The following is a 13,256-nucleotide window of genomic DNA, read 5'->3' on the forward strand; positions in this document are numbered from 1 at the left end:
GAAATAATATACAAGCATACTGGAAAATGTTTCTTGGAGAAGTTCGTTCATTTTTGTCTATGCTTTATGTTGTACTGAACAAAATTCTGGAATATTTCAGTTTACTTCTGACTGATATCCCACTGTCTGCCCTCTGTAAACGTGAGGCCATCCAGAAATGTGCAGTCTCTGAACTCAGAGCTTTTCACTCCTTTACTTGCTGATCTCTCATTCAAGCAACATGCTGACTTTGAAATTCCCATCCTTGTTTGCAAATCCTTCCATGGTTTATCCCTCCCCATGTGCACAACTCTCCAAGATATAGTGCCTCTTTCATTCTGGCCTCATGTGCATTCCCAATTATAATCATTCCACCATTGGTGTCCATGCTTTCATGCATAGGCCCCAAGTTATGGAATACCCATCTCACATCTCTCTACTTCACCATCATGGTTTAAGACATTTAAGAAATGTACCTCTTTAATCAAACTTTTGGTTAATTGATCTAATATCTCCTTGTGTGGTTTGAATCATGTTTTGATTGATAATGCTCCTGTGAAGCATCTTGTAATTTTTCATTATGTTAAATGCACGAAATACAAGTTCTCAATTCTTGGTATACACAAAGGAATTTACATAGCATTAGATTCTAATTAATATTTAGTGCCAATTAAAGATTGCCATAAAGAATCAAAATGAGGAGAACATCCCAATGTAATTTGTAATAGAAACTCATCTTTCATAAATCATTGGAAAGTGAAATAGGCTGCAAGGGCTATATGTGTATTGGAAAATGCTGTCTTCCATGGTAATGATAACAATGAACAAGCATCCAATTTTAACTTTGAATTGTACATAAAATTATGAAATGTTCTGCATATTTCAAAAAATATTCCATTGTAACTACAAAAATCTCAAATTATCAGAAACATCTGTGCTTTTTTTTTACTGTATAGTATATATGTTAGTCATATTACAGAAGCTTATTCACAAAACAATAAGCAGCCTTCTAATAAACCAGAAGAGTTCAGCATTGTGATGCTGTTTTCTTTGCAGAAGTATATTGATTCGTGAACCTAACCTAAACATATAACCACACTTCTTTGATAGAATTGTGTCAAAATCCTAAACTTACTATTGTGCAACACCATCAGTTCAAAAGGAAGATTCTCTCAGTTTGAGGAAATTTAAAATTGCCAATGAACAGTGCAGCATCACCTATTTTTCCCAATTTCTTTTCAAGGTGATCTCTAAAACTAATAGTTAAGTTACTATGAATCTAAATGAGGTAGATTTCAGATGAATGAGATTGCATTTTAGCATGTACTTCAAAATCTTTAAACTTGAGTTATTTATGTAAATGGTTTGGTTTATTCTACATCATTTCCTTTGCGTAATAAACTTATATTTTATTGTTAAAACTAATAGGCAACATTGGGAATCACCATTTCAGTGAAAGACCACCTTGTTAAACGAAAAAAAAATCTATCAAGCCAAATTTCAGTCTGGAAACGGACTTATCCAACAATATCTGCTATCTTAATTAAATTATTCTGGGCTGACTTTGAAAATAACACGAAGATAGGACTATTGAAGAAATACTACATCACCATCTTACAGTTACATATCACCTTTAACCTAGGAAAACATTCCAAAATAATTCAAAGGAACATGGTTAAAATCTAACATCAAGCTACATGAAGCAATATTTCGTCAGATTTTGAAGTAACATATTAAAAGGAGAGAATGGCAGAGAGGATTTTGGATGGAATTTTAAAACAGTAAAAAAACTAAACATTTACCTATAGAAATAATGCATTATTGGAGAGGAAGCATTGTAGAATTATTATTCTCTAAACAAAAAGATGTATCTGGCCTGCACTTGGCATTCCCTTCAATTCAATTTGCTGCTGGATTGGTTCTACGAATCACAAGAAGGTTACATTTCTGATAGTAATATCACTAATTTGTTTGGTTTTATTATCAGTTTACACTTTAATCTGGTTTAATACATTGTTCTTTACTGCATTTTCAAACAACTTACCTAAAGGAAACAACTGCTCATTTAAAAAAAAAGTACAATGCCTGCATCTGGCTTGTGAATTCATTTCTTACAACCATTACCACTTGTGCCCAAATTTAAAAAGTATATTATTGGCAGTAAAGTGCTTTCTGTATTCTGAGTTCTTGAAAGCCACAATATAAATGCAAATAATGTTGTTTATACATTGAAAATAAAAGTTATGAGCTGGATTTTCACTACTTGGGTCAATTGCTTGCACCTTGATTTAAAGCCAGCCAAATGCAGTATTCACATTGGGATAGGGATATGGGGAGGGTGTGGCTAGCATCAGGTGTGCTAGCCTGAGAAACAGATCTCAGGCAGTCCCTGGAGTGGGCAGGAACCAAGCTGAACTGGCTTGGAAGACAATTTTCCAATTGGAATAAAAGCAGTCAGGCACACTAATGCTTACCTCGCACACTGTCTCAGCCTCTCCACACACTAACGTCTCTTTCAACACTTCATGCTAATTCATGTGCCCCAGTCACTCTCCATTGCCCTTCATCTTCTGCCTGACTATTCAATAACAACTCATGCTCCTTCCAAGCCCATTCACAACTTATAAAACCAATGAACTTTATAACAGTAAGTGTGGATCTGTTTGAAAAATAAACACAAATTGAAAAATTTCTTTAAAAAGTAAACAAACAAAAAGATCTAGGCTTCCATCTCTTCATCTATCTGCTCTCTGCAGGAACTCTGTTTTGACCAGTGAAACAATAACTTTGCTTAACTGACATTTTTAAATGGCTAGGTTAAGGTTTTTTTTTCTGCAAATTCTTTCATCAATGTCTCAATACTAATTTGGACAAATCTAGAGACAAAAAGAATTTGAGGCCTCTGTTAATGATACTTAATAGGTCTGTTTGATTGAAACTTGTATAAAGTTGAAGGAACAACACTTTTTTCAAAGAATATATCTAAATGAAAGTTATTGCTGCTATATTTGCCATTTTTATCAGCTAGCTCATTTATAAAGTACATAGTGCATGCTAGGCAAACAGAAATGGAAGAGCATGGGTTTTATGGGAAGTATAAGGTGCCATGATGAGAACTGAAAATGATAAGTTGGTACTGAATTAACAGAGTGTACAAGGGGCATGCACAGTGGCGGGATTGAGCAGGGGTGGGGTATGGATAAAACCTTTTGAACTTATTTTTTCAAGAGATTCTCAAGTCCAATTTATGATTAATGACTTGTCTGAAGTGCTGTGAATTATGCGTCATGGGGGAGCTGGCCTGACTTTATGAAAATGAAGGAGAATTAGGAGATGCCTATTCCTGTGATGGAGCTTTGCAGTTTGAAGTTGCTAACCCTATCCATACATCATGCTGACAAAATATTGTCTGGAGTGAGACTATATGACTTGCTGGACAAAAATGTTCCCTCCCTAATATGGCGTAAACATTGAAAATTTGGGAAAATATAGTGAGAACGAAAACATCAATTTTGATGATGTTTTCCAATTTTTCTCAAGTTATATTTTCCTCAATCTTACTATTGAACGGCAAATACCTCTTTTTCCTACATTTGCATCTCATTAATAACCCAACCTGTTCCATTTCAATGCAGTTCCCCATTCCCCACTTCTTATCCAGAAACTAAATGGCACCAATTTCCAACATGAAAGCCAGAACTGTTTGTTTTTCAGGGCCTTCACCCAACCTCAACTCCCTATGTTTATATAACGCTTCTAATCTCCGGTCCTTCCTGAGAAACTAGATAGAACAAATTCTCAACAGATAAGTCAGAGTGGGTACTTGGCAGCTGCAACTTACTGGTTGCTTGACTCAACCATCATTTAATTATGTCTTCATCACAATGTCCCTCCATGCTCCAGGGTCATCATTATCCTCAATCCTTGATCCACAGAAGTTAGCAGCAGCAAACTAACAACCTCACCACATCATCATGCTTGTTCTCAGACCAACACATACATGTAAATATCCTACTCTGAAACTCAGTGACACCTACGACTTGCATGCTTCTTCCAGATCACTTTGCGTGCAGAGACAAATACATCAAATGAACTTACAGTGTGTATTTTAAGGCTCTTAGCTGGCTTTTATATTGCTCACTCAGTTTGCACTTACTTTGAGTCTGCAAGTTTCGGTATTTTGCTTTGATTTTTTAATCACAGAGGGAAACATAGACAACTTGTTATGGCAGTAAGTGCTAAATCTAAAGGGGTTGGACATGTCACTGTACAATACTGGGCTATGTCAACATCACAGCAGCAGCAGCATGTGCCAGCAGGTTTTGTCGCAATAAAACCACATGCACTTCACGCAAATGGTCATATGTGAAAGTCAAACAGCAGCAACCCTTGTGGGGTCAAGGGGGACTACAATCATTATGGGGGCTCATCTGATTCTAGTCTAGGAGATTGGACATGGTTATTTAGATGCTTAGTCTACCTAGATTTCTGGGCTCTGTGTCCTTTCAGTCCAGGGATTGGGAGACAGTCAATCCTGCAGATCAAGTGCAACCAGTCCCAGGATTAAAAGTAAGACAGTCAGGTGATGGGGAAACATCAGTCTGGCTGTTGGACCAATTTTTCCATGATGAGACAAAAGGAATGCTGTAAATTGACACAAGAGTGTTTAAGAGTGATGCAGGAGCAGAAGAGGTAGGGAGGTCGGGAGGTGTGCCCACTAGGGAGTAGGAAGTGCAAAGGGCAGGAAGACTTAGCAGTTTGGAAGAATGAGATGGTTTAAGAGATTGTGCACGAACATAATGCATGCAATACTGAGGAGCTGTAGCTCAAGAATTTTGGTAAGAGGAGTACGCAGTGGCAGAGTTAGAGTGAATGGAGGTCTTGTAAGAGAGGTAGCAAAAACAAGATGGTAGCACTAGACTTTTGGAGCACAAAAGATCATTAACCTTTTTCCTGCACTTTCTAAAGTGTGCTCCTTTTATCCTGGGACATAGAATTAACCTAAGCTACTATTTAGCTGCACGGTGACCACCTTTGGCAGTGAGCAGGGAATCTGACTACTTTTCACTCCATTACCATATCAACCAACACCTCCATGTCCCAATCAGCAAAGTGAGTGCATGATTTGCTTTCTGTGTCATGTCCTCACTGATAGTTGGGCAGGCAATTATCTCACTGTGGAAGGGCAGTTCCCTAAAAACACTAAGTGAAGTGCCATGCAACTCTGATAGGGTTGGGGTTACCTAACAGTGCAATCCAGGAACTGCCCCTCCACAGTGCAGTATTGCCCAATAATCAGTGAGAATATGGTCATTATCAGAGATGATAGCCCTAGGGCTAACCCTAACCCTGCAGCATAAAGGCTGGAAGGTCCTCACCATGGTTTCTGACTTTCTTGCCATGCATTTGCATGAGAATTGTGTAATGAGCCCAGATGTATTACATATCGCACCAAAAGAAACTTAGCTTTCTGTAATGGTGCTAAAATTCCAGTAGATGGTAATATTTCAATAAACCTTGATATTTCAATTTGCTATTTAATGCAATCTTTCAAATCAAATTTAAACTAAATGTAATCTTTTTCACTTGACAATTGAAAGAAAATGTGAAAATTATATTCAATAAAAGAAATAAAGTTTTTGCACTTTATTATATGTGGAACAAATGCTTCTGTACTATATTTGAATGGATAGTGGGTTGAGTTATCTTCAGTCAATAGATAAAACAATATTGTAAATAAGAAAGCTATAATCCACACTGTATGAAAGTTGTGCCAGAGAAGTTTTGACATGATTTTATTCCTATTCCTAAATATATTAAAGCGGTTTTTGGTTTTGGAACATAAAGAAGTTAATAATGTCATTCAAAATAGTTCTTGAGTATGAGTGCTAACCAAAAGACGTTTTCAACGTGATTCAGAATTGAAGTTTATATCAGTCAAAAGGAGTCTACAAAAGGGATATTGATAGATTAAATAAATAGGCAAAAATCTGGCAGATGGAGTATAATGTGGGAAGATGTGAACTTGCCCACTTTACCAAGAAGAATAGAAAAGCAAAGTATTATTTAAATAGACAGAGATTGTACCTGAAGATAGAGAGAATGCTCTGAATTTCCTGTTGCATAAATTGTAATATGTTAGCAAGTAGATGCAGCATGGGATTAGGAAGGCAAGTGGAATATTGGCATATATTGCAAGGGGGGGGAAGTGAATATATGTTTTGACAGAGTTCTACAAGGCATTGGTAAGACCACATCTAGAGCACTGTGCAAAGTTTAGGTTTCCTCATTTAAAGATCATAATTAACTTCTCAAAGAAGGTTCACTTGACTACTTCCTGGAATGAAGGTGCTATGAGGAAAGACTGGATACATTAAGCCTGAAGCTTTTGAAGTTTGGAAGAATTAGAGGTTAAGGAAACATGGAAGGTCCCGCAAGATGAACGCCAAAGTGTCTATTGTCAACTATGTCTTTCAGGGGCTTTGCCATGTATTTGTTTATTGCCATTCAGTTGTTCTCAATTTACTTCTTTATATTTCCCTTTTGGGCAGATCTGCACTTTATTCGATCATTCTAATATCCCTGAGAAAAAAATCTTAAGTCCATGTTTAATTTTTATGACTTCCACTGAAGAACAACATCCACAGCTACATATTAGCCATGTTGCCTCCTGCCCTGAGATTATAAGGATTTTAATATGTACTATGATTATTATACACTTCATGTAATAACACTTTAATAACTATTACTCAAGTATAGAGTACAAAACAATGCATATACAAGAACACCTAGCATATCTTTCAATGATGGTTGCTAACAAATGTTAGTTCTGCCCAATTATCTTTCAAAGATTAAAGGACTGTGGTTCATTACAGTACTTAATGTCTACACATTTACTCACAGTGTAACATGCAGATCTGATATAAACCAGGTGAACAAAAACATAAATATTACACAAAATTGGTGTTGAAGTGGAATGAATACAAAGTCTAATGTGGAAAAATACATTTACTATCAATGTTACTAAGTCGGATACAAATCTTGATAGGAAAATCCAGAAAATATCTGGTCTTCACTCCACCATTGTGACTTTATGTTGTGATATACAAAGAATTGCACACAGAGTAAGGTTCATAGGAAACAGAGTGAATCATAGGAAACACCAATATATTTTTGTCACTTGTCCAAACCAGTGTTAATTGAGGATGTAGCATTGGATTACAGTAAAGGCTAACTAAACTTGCTAATTTAAAATCAAACGTGGACATTACTGCTCCCACAAACTCTTTCTCATTGTCTTCTGAATAATTCAAAAATGACCAGCAATATAAAAATGGACAATGGTAATTATTGTTAGGATGATTAAGTAATTCTAGCTACAAAGCATTTTATTTGATTGATGTCTAATGTAGCAATATCTGGTTAGAAAGTCAAAATGTTAACTTTTTGGTGTTGGGCTCTTTGTTTTGTACTGGACAGTTGGGAGAGACTGTAAACAATCTACACCAAAACTCCCCACTGAGCTTCAGCCTATGAACTGACTGGTGTCTTATTGATAAGTAAAAGTTGTCAAACAACATGGTTTCCATAAGAGAGGAAATGCATTTATTCTATTTTATCGGATTCTCAGAAGGTGAAGGAGTGGTAATCTCTCTAGTTGTACAAAACAACTTTCCAGAATTGTGCCCAGAATAAATGTTATTGGAAGGAACTAAGTTAGTCAGTAGAAAACATACAGGTTGTGAAGTGTTTGTCCCACCAATCAAATCATTGTGCATGTTATAAGCCACATAGACACTTTAGCTCAGCACAAATGTTAAGGACGGTCCCCTATGAATTTGTATTTGAATTTGCTGCTTCATTTTTTTTCCCTTAGGTATCCTAATGTCAGACCTTTACCAAAAGACTATTTAGAAAACCCATTTCAAGGTCTCTGCCAAAACTGTCAGTCAACCAGCTAACAGGATTTGTAAAGGAGTAGGTCAGCCTGCCTTTCTCTTTACATTACAAGATTTTTGCTTCTTTATGACTGACAGACAGCTTGGATATAAAGTTTCTGAAACAACCTATAAATTTAATACTGTCTGACACAGGGTATTAGTGCATTAAAGCAGTGCACTACAATATGATCAATGCCTCTGCATATTCAGAATTCATCCAAAAATTTCTGTTGTTGAACTTGTTTGGGTCTGATGCAGTAAATTAAGAGCAAAAATTATTCAAAATTTACCACTGGCTCAGTCTTTTAAATCACATTCGTTTTACAAAATAATCTACTTAACATCTATTCTCCTGGAAAGAACTCTAATCAACAGACTTCTGATTATTCTGCAAAAAGCATCATTGGTATTGATAGGGGTCAGTAATATTGGAAGCTACCTGGTCTGATTGTAACAAATCAAATTTGCATTATAAAAAAATGTCAGATGCTGGGGATCTGAAATAAAACCAAGGCAACTTCTGTGGGGAGAAAGCAGCATTAATGTTTATAATCCAGTGACAGTTCATCAGCATCACATTTACAAGTGTATTATCATGGTTATGTCTTAGTTTTTCAGAAAAAAAATCTTTACTTCCCAGCCACCCTATTAATATAATAAATATGCTTTAATATCCAGTTCTTGGAAATATAAATGATGAAAAGGCACTTTGCTTCTCAGCCAGTTACAGAAAACTACACTAATTAAGGTAGTCGGGGGAAGTAATTGGTACACAGAAGCCTGGACTGTTTCGACATTTCAGGGTAGAACAGCCAATTTTCCCCATCACCATATGTCAAAATTGAGTTCTGCAGATACATGTAAGTTCTTTTATAAGAAATAGATTTATGAAAATGGCAACAGCACTTCAAACCTTACATAAAATTGTTCTAATAGAAATAAAATACCTGGTATACAACCACTGATATTAGAAAAATACCAGTTGATGAACTGACTTTGACAAACCCGATACATAAACTGGTACCTCTGCCACACCGACAATTGAATTAGCATTGATTCAATATGTTCACTCTTTGGTGATTAGAGATTGTATAAGGCGCATCCTGCTGATTATCATATCAGCAAATAATTGCACTTCAAGCTTTCATGTCTGATTTTTTTTTGTTCCTAATTGATCTTCAGGAGAAAGATTCTTTATTGTACTCAAATTGTGTTCCATGTGAACAGATTTTGTTGCTGAGTTTGTGCAGTTCCTTGGAGAGCTTGTTAGGCCCACAGCAAAAAACGCCAACACATTTTCTGTCACAAAGGAAGAAAAAATAGGATGTGACATTTAGAATGATTTCTCAGACTAATATGATACTTTAACTGGATAATAATATCAATAGTTGCAAATTAGTAGAAGATATATTTTTGTAACATTTTACTGTATCTTATTAGCTCAAGTCAAGCAATCATCTGCCAGTTATGATGGAAGCAAATCTTTGAAACATCATTTCAAAATATACATTTATCCCCTTTTCCACTGTTCATTGAGGAGTTTTGCAACTGCCAGTTTTCTGCGCAAAGGATAAAATGTATCCCCAAATATTAAAATAATCATCAAAAATAAACACTTCCTTTGTGCATTCATCTGTGAAAGTTTATTTTCTTTAAAACAGGTTAATGCTGCTGTTAAAATGTCAGAAAGAAACATTTCGAAGACTTGTGCTCAAACAAATACTTCCTGGACTAAATTTCAGGCCCAAGTCTTGACTATAAATTATGAACAACTCCTCTGAAAATAATTGCATCCAACTTTATCAGTGGTAATGCTTAAATGGTTTTTGAGGCATCTATCTCTCAGAGAATCAAAATTTGGGCATGCAGTGTTTGGAAAGAGAGTCAGGTGGATCTCATTGACTGAGAGTTCTTTGATTGGGGCTTTTAAATTGAGCCAATCAGGGAGCCCTAGCTGACAAAACTAAACCAGGAGATTACGTTAGAGCCCGGGTGTCCTTGGAGAAGGAGCACGCGCTGTCCACCAACACCCTGGAATTGTTCAGGGAGAGGTGGGCGCCGCAGGGAGTGGAGTGCATTATTTCCCCCTCTAACTCTATTTTGATTTAGTCCCTACACTCCCCTTCACTGTTTTGATCACACAGCATTGCCCTTTTGTGTATGGGAATGCTTGTCACTGGCCACTCGGGTGTTTTTCTATCTTCCTGGTGGTGGAAATTGAATAAAGATTCGTGCACCTTGCGTCTTTCACTGCATCTCACACCTGCACACACACACCATGGGTGCTGGGGAAAAAATAAGCACTACTGCAGTTAGGCGGTAGTGTGGGGGTTAAATAAAAAAAAGATAAATAAACAGGAGATAAGGGCACAAAAAAAGAAAAAAGAAAAAAAAAGAGAAAAAAAAGGAAAAAAAGAAAACAAAATAAATAGGAGATTACGTTAGAGCCCGGGTGTCCTTGGAGAAGGAGCACGCGGTGTCCACCAACACCCTGGAGTTGTTCAGGGAGAGTTGGGCACCGCAGGGAGTGGAGTGCTTTATTTCCCCGTCCAACTCTATTTGGATTTAGTCCCTGCCCTCCCCTTCACTGTTAGATCACACAGCATTGCCTTTTTGTGTATGGGAATGCTTGTCACTAGTCACTCGGGTATGTTTCCTATCTTCCTGGTGGTGGAAATTAAATAAAGATTCGTGCACGTTGTGCCTTTCACTGTGTCTCACACCTGCACACACACACCATGGGTGCTGGGGAAAAAATAAGCACTACCGCAGTTATACAGTAGTGTGGGGGTAATAAAAAAAATAAACAGGCATGTCAGGGATTCTCTTCACTATGAGAGCTGCCTCTGAGGGAGCAAAAAAAAGAGATTACGTTAGATAACCGGGTGTCCTTGGAGAAGGAGCATGTGGTGTCCACCAACACCCTGGAGATGTTCAGGGAGAGCTGGGTGCCACAGGGAGTGGAGTGCATTATTTTACCCTCCAACTCTATTTGGATTTAATCCCTGCCCGCCTCTTCACTGTTTGATCACACAGCATTGCCCTTTGATGTGTAGGGCACTGCTTGTCACTGGCCACTTGGGTGCTTCTTTTCTTCCTGGTGGTGGAAATTTGAATAAAGATTTGTGCACCTTGTGTCTTTCACTGTGTCTCTCTCCTGCACACACACAACATGGGTGCTGGGGAAGAAAAATAAGCACTACCGCAGTTAGGCAGCAGAATGTGGGTTTTAAAAAAGAAAATAAGAAAAAAAATAAACAGGAAATTACGTTAGAGCCCAGATTTAGTCCCTGCCCTCCCCTTCACTATTTGATCACACAGCTTTGCCCTTTGATGTGAAGGGCACTGCTTGTCACTGGCCACTCGGGCGTTTCCTTTCTTCCTGGTGGTGGAAACTGAATTTTTTTAAAAATGATAAACCGGAGATTTCAGCTTGTGTCTTTCACTTGTCTCACACCTGCACACACACAACAGGGGAGAATAAGCACTACTGCTGTTAGGCGGTAGTGTGGGGATAAAATAATAGAAAGAAAAGAAAAAAATTAAACAGTTTTCACTGCGTCTCACACTTGCATGCACATAACATTGGTGCTGGCAAATAAATAAGTACTACCGCAGTTGGGTGGTAGTGGGGGGTAAAAATAGAAAAATAAAACAGGAGTGCATCATGGGTTCTGTTCACTCAGAGCTGGATCTGAGGGAGCTGGACCAATGTGTGTGGAAAAAAAAAACAAACAGGAGATTTCACTGTGTCTCACACTTGCACGCACACAACATGGGTGCTGGGGAAAAATAAGCACTACCCCAGTTAGGTTGTAGTGTGGGGGTAAAGGAAAAAAAAAGAAAAAAAATGAACAGGAGTGTCTCTGTTCACAGAGTTGGCTCTGAGGGAGCTGGATCAGTGTCGAGGAGTAAAGGACTCTGCTCTTAAAAAAAAGACGTGTCTTTTTGATCACGCACCGTTGCCCTTTGATGAGAAGGGCACGGCTTGTCACTGGCCAATTGGGTGTTTCCTTCTTTTCTGGTGATGGAATATAAATAAAGATTTACACACTTATTGTTCTTCACTGTGTCCAAAAATGAAAAAGAAAAATAAAAAAAACAGGAGATTCAGAGAGTCTACTCATTTCAGAAACTGGCTTTGAGCTGACTGGTCAGCTGGTTACACAATTAATCCCACATACAAAACAGTCTCTCAGCATCTCATTCATAGTTAACACAAAATCACATGCTTCTGCTAGTCACCTTAACTTCATCAAAAATCCCCATACAGTGCACATGCACTGTGGGCGGCACGGTGGCACAGTGGTTAGAACTGCTGCCTCACAACGCCAGAGACCTGGGTTCAATTCCCGCCTCAGGCGACTGACTGTGTGGAGTTTGCACGTTCTCCCCGTATCTGCGTGGGTTTCCTCCGGGTGCTCCGGTTTCTTCCCACAGTCACAAAGATGTGCGGGTCAGGTGAATTGCCCATAGTGTTAGGTAAGGGGTAAATGTAGGGGTATGGGTGGGTTGCGCTTCGGCGGGTCCATGTGGACTTGTTGGGCTGAAGGGCCTGTTTCCACACTAAGTAATCTAATCTAAATAAAGAATGACTTGTTGATGATATATAGCTTCTGTGCAGTTGTTTCAGAGGCGACAAGTGAAAATAGTTTGCTCCTGAAGAAACTTTGCTCATGACAGGTGTCATTGAATTGTGGGAAGCATTTATGGCATCATGCTTTTATTTGGAATGCTTGGCACATTTGATCCTGCCATCGAAGACTGGGCGCAGTATGTGAGAAGAATGCATTTTTTTTCAGGCGAATTACATTGGGGTAGATGAAAAGAAACCATTAAACCTTCCAACTACTTGCAGACCTGCAGCATTTTCAGTTATTAAGAGCCTACATTTTCCTGAGGCACCACTTACTAAAACCTTTCAAGAGTTGACAGATTTAGTTAAGGCATATGATGACCCCAAGCCGCCTTATCAGGACTTTTGTCGAAATCAAGATGATTAGCAGAAGCATGTGATTTTGGGTTGTTGGATTACTTTTGTAATCATGCAAAAATGCCCACCAGCTGAAGTCTAACTGGACTTCAACAGGCACTGCAACTGGCTTTGTCCTTAGAAAATGCATACAGTTACAAGTTGGAGTCCAAGTAGCAAATGCAGATGCCTTGAGCCACTTTCCACTGGCAGATACATCACTGGTGGTGCCTACCTTGTAGAATCCTTTCTGGTTTTAAACTTTCTGGATGCCCTTCCAGTTACCACTGAAAATATCAGATTGTAGTCACAAAAAAATCCAGTCCTGGCAAAACTAAAACAGCTAGTGGTGATGGGGGAAATAA

At 38.1% G+C, this 13,256-nt stretch overlaps 1 protein-coding gene across 5 annotated transcripts in view; it reads right to left on the reverse strand.

The window, feature by feature from the left end:
• Window positions 1-5,618: 5,618 nt before the first annotated feature.
• Window positions 5,619-13,256, reverse strand: part of nox4 (NADPH oxidase 4) — a 158,466-nt gene continuing 150,828 nt past the window's right edge. For all 5 annotated transcript variants that reach the window (XM_072577769.1, XM_072577770.1, XM_072577768.1 and 2 more), the window contains one exon: window positions 5,619-9,218. In XM_072577769.1, coding sequence (XP_072433870.1) covers window positions 9,098-9,218 — 121 coding nt within the window. In that variant the 3' untranslated portion in view covers window positions 5,619-9,097. The remainder of the gene's footprint in view (window positions 9,219-13,256) is intronic.

This window comes from Chiloscyllium punctatum, chromosome 9 (assembly GCF_047496795.1).
Source record: "Chiloscyllium punctatum isolate Juve2018m chromosome 9, sChiPun1.3, whole genome shotgun sequence".
Lineage (NCBI taxonomy): Eukaryota > Metazoa > Chordata > Chondrichthyes > Orectolobiformes > Hemiscylliidae > Chiloscyllium > Chiloscyllium punctatum.